Below are 10039 nucleotides of genomic sequence, written 5' to 3'. Positions count from 1 at the left end.
CCCATCAGACAGGCTGTGTCAGCAGGCGCTCGTGCCAAGTGGTTACAGCAGGAGTCGGTAGCCAGGAACAGAAGCCTCGGGTCAGGACCAGAGTCAGAAATCAGCAGAGCCAGGTGACCTGAAGCTGGGCAAGGCAGGGGCAGGAGCTGCTGCAGCCACAGGCCAATGCTTTGAGCAGCCACCCAACTGCGCTGGTGCTGGGCTTGAGAGCGGCTTGCTGACTCCTGCTCTCTCTCCGGCAGGGTAGCTAATCAGGCAGCCCGCCACAGGCCAGCTGCACTCCTAGGTGGCCCAGACCCTGGCTGTGCTGCCGGCCCCGATTCCTGACAGGCGAAACGTGGCCCCCCTGGGACCTGCCGGGAGTTGTAGAAAACTTTATTTGCCAGGCCTAGGACACTTTCAGCCCTGGGGCCAGGACTGGGGTACCCAGGAGTACCATTCTCCTCCCCCAGCAGCCAGCACTCCTGACCCACTCCCTGCAGCACCCCCAGCTAGGAGATACTGGGACTAGAATAGTTGGGAGCTCCCCCACAGCCAGCGCTCCTGCCCCCCTGCCTACAGTGGCCCCTGCTGGGAGGGGCTGAGACTGGAATACCCAGGCACTCCCTCCCCTGGAGCCAGCACTCTTCCCCCACTGCCTGGGGCTGGGCATGATAGGCTACAGGGCTGGTGCTTATGGATCCCAGTGTTTGCAGCATGTCTGAACTTGCTGTTTCCATGGTGAGGTAGGTTTGTGAGCCCTGCCTCTCCTCCATGGCACAGAGCAAAGGGCTCAGTGCAGCAGAACCCAGCTCCAGCACTTCCTCCTCTCTGCCAGCGGCTGCCTTTCCCAGAGCTGGTAAGTTCTCAGCTTCAGAGAACTGGCTTTGTAGGGAAGGAGACAGGGGACATGGAAGGATGAGAGGGGACCAGTGCGGGGGGAATGCAGGAGAAGCACAGTGGTCCAGGTTGAAGAGACCTGTTAGTTTATTGTATTGACAGCATTTCCACAGCACTCATCTCTGGGGCATCTGGGAGTTAGCCGCATCCACCTAGAGGCCCGGCCAAGCATGGCCCCTACAGGACATTTTCTAGTGTCCAGTCCAGTGCTTGGGAAACACAGACACAGCCTAATAGACTCATAGCCGTTAAGGTCAGAAGGGACCATTATCATCGTCTAGTCTGACCTCCTGCACAACGCAGGCCACAGAATCTCACCCCCCCACTCCTGTAACAACCCCCTAACCTATGTCTGAGCTACTGAAGTCCTCAAATCGTGGTTTAAAGACCTCAAGGTGCAGAGAATCCTCCAGCAAGCGACCCATGCCCCACGCTGCAGAGGAAAGCGAAAAACCCCCAGGGCCTCTGCCAATTTGCCCTGGTTCCTTCCCAACCCCAAATATGGCAATCAGCTAAACCCTGAGCATGTGGGCAAGACTCACAAGCCAGATACCCAGGAAAGAATTCTCTGTAGTAATTCAGATCCCAGCCCATCCAACATCCCATCACAGGCCACTGGGCATATTTACCACTAATAGTCAAAGATCAATTAATTGCCAAAATTAGGCTATCCCATCATACCATCCCTGCCATAAACTTATCAAGCTTAGTCTTGAAGCCAGATAAGTCTTTTGCCCCCACTGCTCCCCTTGGAAGGCTGTTCCAGAACTTCACTCCTCTGATGGTTAGAAACCTTCATCTAATTTCAAGTCTAAGCTTCCTGATGGCCAGTTTGTATCCATTTGTTCTTGTGTCCACATTGGTACAGAACTTAAATAATTCCTCTCCCTCCCTAGTATTTATCCCTCTGATATATAATGCAGCTCACCCTCAGGGTATCAGGTATCAATTCCCGATATTCATTTCACAACAGCTCCCACCCCAGCCAGCCTCTCCCCACTTGGGCTTCACGCCCTTCCCAGATGTGCAGCCTGTCTTCACACCCTCCCAAGCCCCAGTGGCACATTCCAAGATAGAGGGGGAATCCCCCCACCCCTGCTCTGCGCTTGGCTCTTCTCACCACTCCCAGGCCCAGACGTTCCAGGCACTTTTGATGATCAAGGACCCAGAATTTAACCTCATTCCAGATGCAGCCCACCAGCACTGTGACCTCTGGGCTCTCTGAGGTGATGGTGCCTTTGTGCATTCAGACCTATACTGCCCAGACCTTGCAACTATACCCCATTGCACATCTACATCTAATTCCATCCTCAACTGCCTGCTTGTTCTCTCAGCCATTCCTGCTCCCCAGTGACCCTGGGGAATGGATTAGGGTTTGGGTACTTTCCCCCCAGATTTATTAGCTGAATCTTTCTTGATGTCCCTCAGCTCCTCTCTTGGTGCCCATCACTAGTGTCTGAACCCCTTCCTGACCAGAATTCTGGTCTCCAGCACCCTTTGTTCCCCGGCACTCACAGCTCCTCCCAGTTTAATTTAATCTGAAGTGTCAGGTGAGGGTAGTTTACTCCTACTCCCACCAGCTCATTAGTGAAATCAGCTCAGACAATACTGATCGTTCTGGACCCAGCAGAGAAGGAGATTGACCCAGACACAGCTGACAAGCCCAGCTGTGTGCTGTGATTGCTTGACTCTTCTTGCAGCACAAGGAAGCCAACAGGAAAGGGAGGCTTTGAATTGGGGAGGGGAAGTGCTCAAACATTTAAAGGGACAGGGCATCACACACACAACCCACCCTCTGCACACACTACAGACACCTAGATCTTTGATAAATGGCTACAGGCTGCATTCCACAGATGTGGAATTGCCACCGAATCCCCCTCTGCTGCAGAACAGTGGTCCAGCATCTATTCTTTCATTTAAAAGAATGGCATTTCTAGTCTGTGTGCACACAAAAATACATTGAAACATAAACAGTGTAACTGATGCAGTCTTCAGAGAAAGACCAGTGACCTGCCCTAGGGTGACCAGATGTCCAGATTTTATAGGGACAGTCCCTATATTTGGGGCTTTTTCTTATATAGGCTCCTATTACCCCCCACTCTCTGTCCCAATTTTTGATACTTGCTGTCAGATCACCCTACCTGCCCCATTCATCTCAATAGCATGTTAGGCTGAACCATAATGATAACAATGAAAGTATCAGTATAGTCAACAGCTTATCCATTTAAGAAGGAACACCTAATTAATGCGATTACCCCATAATCTCAAACTGTCCCTGTGCCTCAAAGCCCTGCTGCTCCCAACCCAGCTGGAAAAACCCTCTCCTGTCCCTGCCAGCTATTTCTGCATTCTCAAGACAAAATTCTGCAGCCATTTGAAAAACTGAAAATGTATGGAAACTATCAGGTATTGTTGGCAGCTAAAAGGTCTGGGTTCAATTTTCCAGGAGTTCTTCCTAGAGGCTTAAATAACACTGGCTTGAGGGGGGGCTTTACTCACTGCTGGGATGACACCTCCACCTGGTGGCTCTGGGGAATAGCTCAAAGCCAAGGAAGGCCTCTTCCCTGGGTCACACAGCATCCCTCAGCCCCTCTCTCGGTTCAGGAGCTGGTGTGGCCTCTTCATGACTCAGCCGTCCGGCCAGGTCACTAAGTGGACTCCCCTTCCAGGGCAGACTTTCAAAGTCTCTTCTATCCACGCAGCCAGCATCAGGCTGTCCTCACATCCACTGCCCTGAGCCTGTCACTCCAGCAGTCTTCCAGTTCGCTATCCCCAAACAGGCCCACTCTGCAGTGGCTGGTAGGGGAGCCCAGGCCCACACTCTGGTCTGGGTGCCAGGGCCCTGCAGTGAACAGTTCAGATCTACATCTCCACCATCGTACTAGTCTCCTTCCTCACGGGCTGCTTCCTTCTCCCTCACTTTGGAGAAGCAGGGCCTGTTCCCTCACAGGTGAGCCTTTGTCTAATTAGCTTCCTCCAGATCATCTCCCCTGTTTGTGTCCTAATTAGCTACTGAGGCCCAGTGGGCCCCATTCAGCCCTCTCAGAGACAATGTGTGGAGTACACACCCTCAGACTGCTACGCACAGGGCAGGTCACCCCTCACATAGCTGAGCCCACAGGCCTTCCCTCTCCTGCTTTATATCACCTATGCAGAGGAGTAGGTCCCTTTCTCCAGCTCATCTCCCCTGTTTGTGTCCTAATTAGTTGCTGAGGCCTAGTGGACCCCATTCAGCCCACTCAGGACCAGTGTGGGGAGTACACCTCATCGCTGCCAATCTCCCCAAAAACCTGGGAAACTATCTATACCCCCCGGGCACCTTTGGGGGCAGTATTTCCTTACTCACAAGCACTGAGTCCAGGGATTTAAAACAAAGAGACATTTTAGGGGGAATAACAGGAGGGGCAACAGAATGAATGTGGGAAAAGCAGCAATTAATAAATTAGCAATATTAGGTAAACTCTCCATCCTACTGCAGGGCATCTGAACAATAATCCCAACCTGAGTCCTCTGGCACCTGTGCGTGGTCTATGTGTTCTGGCCAGTTCCCTCTACCCCAGCTCCCTTGCTCACAGATTGTTGTCCTGGGTTGGTGAAGATGAAGGAATATAACAGGGCAGTGCTCACGGGCTGCTTCAGGGGCTCTTCCACCTGTCCCATCGGGAGTGATTTCAGCTTCAATTGCTTACTAGGAAAGCCCACATTCCCGTGCCTTAATTAGGGTACTGCTCTCCCTATGGCTTCAGTCTAGCCCTGCCCCACCCAGCTGGCCACCCCCAGCCACACCCACACCAGCTTTGTACCTTTGTTTTGCAGCAGGCTTAGCTCCTCAGAAAACAAACAACAGCTGATCCCCCACAGATGCAGTAGCACCAGCCAGATACTCTCACCCACTACTAAAAACCTCTTCACTTTCCCTCTTCTCTCTTGGCCCTTTCCAGGCTCCCTCTTACCCCAGTGGTTCTCAACCAGGAGTCTGGGCCCCCTGGGGTTCCCTAAGCAGCTTTCAGGGGGTCAACCAAGCAGGGCCATCCTTAGGGCACGTCTTCACTACCCACCGGATCGGCGGGTAGCAATCGATCTATTGGGGATTGACTTATCGCGTCTAGTGAAGACGCGATAAAATTGATCCCCGATGGCTCTGCCGTCGACTCCGGAAATCCACCGTGGCAAGAGAGGGAAGTGGAGTCGACGGCGGCGCGGCAGCGGTGGATTCGCCGCTGTCCTCACAGCCAGGTAAGTCAACCTAAAATACGCAACTTCAGCTACGCTATTCACGTAGCTGAAGTTGCATATCTTAGGTTGACCCCCCGTAGTGTAGACCTAGCCTTCAAGTTGCTGGGGCCCAGGGCAGAAATTCAAAGCCCCACTGCCTGGGGCTGAAGCCTAGGGCCCTACCACCCAGGACTGAAGCCAAAGCCTGAGCAAGGTAGCTTCATGGGGGCCCCTGTGGCATAAGGCCCCAGGCAGTTACCCTGCTTGCTAACCCCTAACACCAGCCCAAACTTTAATATGCAGAAAACCGGCTATTGTAGCACAGGGAGGCCATGAAAATTTTATAGCATGTTGGGTGGGCCTCAGAAGGAAAATAGTTAAACACACCTGCCTTACCCAACTGTTCCTGACTATGGTCGTGGTCAGGGTGACCCAGGCCGCTTGGTGTCGATCTCTTGTCCCTTCATTTCCCAACAAGCTCAATAGCACTTTATTGCCCCGAAACTCCAAACTTAATTGTATTTTAAGCAGAATGTCCCAAACTGTGAAATAACTGAAATGCAAATGAGCCCTGGCCCATTCTGTCATTTCCCCTGGCTCGCTAACAGCTGCCAGCAGAAAGCTCCCTCCCCCTGGAGCCCCTGCCCGCCTGGAGCTCACCTGCAGCTCTGGGCTGCGCTTCTCCCTATTCACCAATAGATATCACTACCAAGCTGCCTACAGATTTAGGAGTGCAACTGTGGGATGTGGTTGCTGGGGGGGGGAGGCTTAACAGCCCTGGGACTCACTGCTGGTTTATGTCTTATGTGCCTAAAAGCTCATGCTTCCGGGTTACAGCTAGCCACTTGCAGGAGTCAGGAAGGGATTTTCCCCCAGTGTATTCTGGGAGGGCTTTTTAATCTCCTTCCTTTGAAACCTCAGGGATGGCCAGGGCTAGACATGAGACACTGGATGGGGAGGGCCAGGGCTCTGGGGTGGCACCGAGCACTCTCTCTCAGGGGCTTGGCTGGCTGGCTCACGCTCAGCTTCTAACTGATCACCCCATGTGGGGTCAGGAAGGAATTTCCACCAGGTCAGATTGGCAGGAACCTTCTGGTTTTTTCACCCTCCTCTGCAGTGTGCGGGTGCAGGTGATTTGCCAGGATTATCTGGGTGTATCTCGCCTAATCATTTCCCTGACATTGCAGGGTCCTTGGTTCTGGTGTCCCTCAGTCTCTCCTGTTCTCTGCTTGGGATATGTAAAGTTTAGTCTCCTATGGGATGCAATACTTTGGTCTAATTTCAGTTGTTGGGTTTTCTGTGCAGGTGCTGGGTGTGATCTGTGAGACAGAGGAAGTCAGACTAGAATGATCTGCTGGCCCCTTCGGGCCTTTGCTCTAGGGCTCTCTAGGGGGTCAGGCCCCAGGACTAAGGGCTTACCAGTCAAATGTGTAATTGGATGTTGAAGTAGAGAAGACAAGGACTGGCTCTGGCCAAAGCCCATGTTCCTGTTTCATTGCATAAATACCTCACAGCTGCAGTTTAGCTCAGGTTGCCACTGAATTTCGAGTCTGCTGCAAGAGAGCCTGAGGCCAGCTTGCTGTAGCTGCGTTCCCGCACAGCACAGGTGAGCTGTGTCCTGAGGCCGGGCCCCGATTTCCGCACAAGCAGCACATCAGCATCAATACCCAACGCATTTAACACACACGTCCGACACGCCCTGTTAACGCATTAAACACAGCCATGTTTTGCCAGCTCCTGCTTGCTCTGTAACAGGCAGGTGTGGGTTACACACCACTGCTGTTCTCACCTCCCATTCAGCGCTCAATGTGATCTGAAAAAATGGGGGGGGGTATGTGACTAGCACAGTCCCACATCTGCCCACCCCTATACCCCCCAGCCAGGAATCAATCCTGTCCCCCAGACCCCACATTAATCCCCCCCACACACACACCTCACCTCTGCTCTCCCAGTCTGGGGTGGGGGAGAGGGAGGCTGCAGCGGGGTCCTCTCTGCCCCTTCCCATCTGGGTGCTGTGGGGAGGGAGGGGCAGGAGCAGAGGGCCATCCTTCATTCTCACAGGAAGGGGGAGAGGGAGAGACTCTACCTGCTCCCTGCAGCAGACCCGGGGCAGTGAGTGGGGAAAGAAGCCATTCAGAAATAATCTTTTTGGTACAAGGTTTAAGTCTCCATCCTTTGCAGCAGTGGCCATCTCTCTTTCATGTCACCATTTAGGACTGCTGTGATTGAAACCCTGGTCCTGTGCTTCCAGACAGCTGTCATCTGCGTAGATAAAACGCCTGGCCATGGTGTTGGGAAGTCATTTGTGAAGAGGTTGAAAGGTGTCAGAGCTAGAACTGAGCCCTGAGGTAGACCCTTGTTTTGGGACCTTCACATGCTGCTGTTTGTCCAAGTGAAGCTTGGAATCTGTGGCCTCTCGGCCGTAGCTCCATAACCCTGAGAGCCCCCGGCAGTCGGTCCAGTGACAGTCTGTACAGCTGTAAGAGTTATGAATTCTGCTTGGCCTGGCCGCCATGCTCGCGGTGGGGGTGAGCGTGAGCCTGTGATCACAGGTACTGCGGTTTGATCTGAAACTTGCCTGAGCTACACGCAAGAGATCATCAGCAGTGGGGCACGTCGATGAAGGCTGAGTACATGCAGCTTAGCTAAGAGAGGGCGCAGCAACTTGTTCAGCGTCGATGGTCTATCTCTCCCCAGTTTTGGCCAGGCTGTTTTGCTCTGCACCAGATCTTATGTATTTTATTTGTCTGGATAATGCTAGATAGAAAGATGGCTGTTGGCTAGCCTAGTGCTTCTCCCTCCCCAGGCTGCTGCTCAGTGCAAAGTACCCACTGACCAGCAGCTGCATCATGTATTTTCTCCAATGGTCCTTGCTACTCGCCCACCTTTCGGCTGCCCTCTAGCTGCAGTGGGATCTGTGGGGTTGGCTCTGGGGGCCAGAGTGGTGCATGCTCAGCTTACATTTCTCCACCTCCTTTCTGCCATCTCAGGTCACCCAGACCATCCATGGAAACCTTGTATTCTGCCCTCCAGGACGAGATCCGTGCCTTCGAGGCACAAGTGCAGAGCTGCCAGAAAGACTTTGACCTGCACACGCTTCACAACGTGCTGCTGCTGCTGCTCCCCGGGAGCCCGACCTGGGAGGTGAAAAGCCTGGAGCAGCTGGAAAAGCTTGTTGAGGGCAGGGACTGGCCACGCCAGGACACCGTGAAAATGACAGGCAGCGCTGAGAGTTGTGATGTCCCTGGCTATGTCGCCTGGCTTGGCTCCTACCTGGGGTACTTACATGCTTTAAAAGAGATGTTTGATGCCAAGGTCGTGTTCCCTTTGTGTGAGCACCTGTATGTCCACGATGAGCTGTATGCCAGGGCTGAGTGCCGGTCTCCCGTGGGTTCCCGCAGCGGATCTGGTGCTGGGCACAGCGGGGAGAAGAGTCCCCACGCTGTGACCTCCATCGCAGATATCGCCAAGCAACTGTTTGCCGTCAGGAGGAAGTGGGCCTTGCTGCTCAGCCGGGGAGTGATTGACGACCGAGTCTTCGGCCCCCAGAGCCTGTGCGCCCTGCAGGGCTTTGCCAACATTGGCCCCGTCGTGAAGGTTCTGAGGCTGGTCCCTGACATCTTTCACAAGAGCTTGGCCACGGCGGTGCTTGCCAGGCAGTGGCTCAGTCTCCACAGAAGCAGATACAGCGTCTTCCAGCTGCCGCCAGAGCCAGGCCAGGAGAAGGGCGAGCGTAGAACTGGGCTGGCTCCTGGCACCTCTGAGCCCTGGAGGAATGGAGTGGCCATCAGCCTCCCTGAGTCTGCCAACGGCTGCAGCAGTTTCTCAGGCCAGTTACATCCCAGACCCAGGAGAAGCAGCAGCAGCTGCAGCTCCCATGATGGATGTGGCTGGCTGGGCAACATCAGTGCGACGCGAACCAAGCTGCGGGAGAGTCGCGAGGAGCTGATGGCCCTGCTCTGGCGAGTGGAACGTGCTGGAGTGCTGGAAACTCAGCTGCACGAGCTAACCCAGAGCATCTCCAGCCTGCAGCTGGAGCAGCAAGACACAAGGCGCAAGCTCGACGTTTTCCAGCAGAGACTGGAGCAGGCAGATTGGGACATGCCGCTGCTTAGCAGCCAGTGCCAGGCAACGCTCAGACAGCTGGAGGACCTGGGGCGGCACATGGAGCTGGAGGAGTATCGTAAGAGCATCTTGCAGAGCGACTGGCTGCTGGAGCTGGAGCTGAGACCATGTCTTCTTCGGCAGCTTGATGCAGTAAGAGGCTTAGCTGCTGTCACGGGTCACAAATCTCATCCCTGAATGGTGTGTGGGTGACGCCACATTCTGGAGTGTCAGGTGCATTTCCCCCCCACACACACAGTGAGCATGTGGGCCTGTGTTTGTGGTGTGGGGGCCTCTGGGTGTCTGTGGGCCTGAGAGTGTGAGTGAGTGTGTGTGCGCGAGACAGGGCGTGGGGTGTCTGTGGGCCTATGTGTGAGTGAGTGTGCGCGCGCGAGAAGGGGCGTGGGGTGTCGGTGGGCCCGAGAGTGTGAGTGAGCGTGTGCACGCGAGAAGGGGCGTGGGGTGTCTGTGGGCCTGAGAGTGTGAGAGAGGGGGCCAGGGGTGTGTGTGGACCTGAGCCTCCGAGTGAGTGTATGTATGTGAGAGAGAGGCCCTGGGGGGGGTGTGCACGCACGCAAATAGATGAACATGGGCCTGTGGGTGCAAATGGCCATGTGGGGCCCGAGGAGAAGACTGCTAGCCAGGGTATGGATCGCAGGCCAGCTGAGACTGAGGGCAGCAGGAGGGAGTGGGGGCAGGGCCATCTAGTAGGAGAAAGGGGCTCCCACAAGGGGCGGGCGAGGATTCTCAGGGGAGATGTGGCAGCCGGAGTGGAATCCTGTAGGGCCCGACCCTGCTGTCAGTACAGGGGCCAGCACGCGGGTGACGCCTTCTCCTCTTC

General features: G+C 54.6%; 1 protein-coding gene across 1 annotated transcript; it reads left to right on the top strand.

The window, feature by feature from the left end:
- Positions 1-809: 809 nt before the first annotated feature.
- On the top strand, positions 810-9396 carry LOC128845482 (uncharacterized). The gene is made up of 2 exons (XM_054044235.1): positions 810-838; positions 8085-9396. The coding sequence occupies exon 2, from the start codon at positions 8101-8103 to the stop codon at positions 9394-9396; it is 1296 nt and encodes a 431-aa protein (XP_053900210.1). The 5' UTR covers positions 810-838; positions 8085-8100.
- The last annotated feature ends 643 nt before the right edge of the window (positions 9397-10039 follow it).

The sequence above is a fragment of the Malaclemys terrapin genome, chromosome 11 (assembly GCF_027887155.1).
Source record: "Malaclemys terrapin pileata isolate rMalTer1 chromosome 11, rMalTer1.hap1, whole genome shotgun sequence".
Lineage (NCBI taxonomy): Eukaryota > Metazoa > Chordata > Testudines > Emydidae > Malaclemys > Malaclemys terrapin.
Note: the sequence above shows the minus strand (reverse complement) of the source record. Positions and strands in the feature narration are given on the sequence as shown.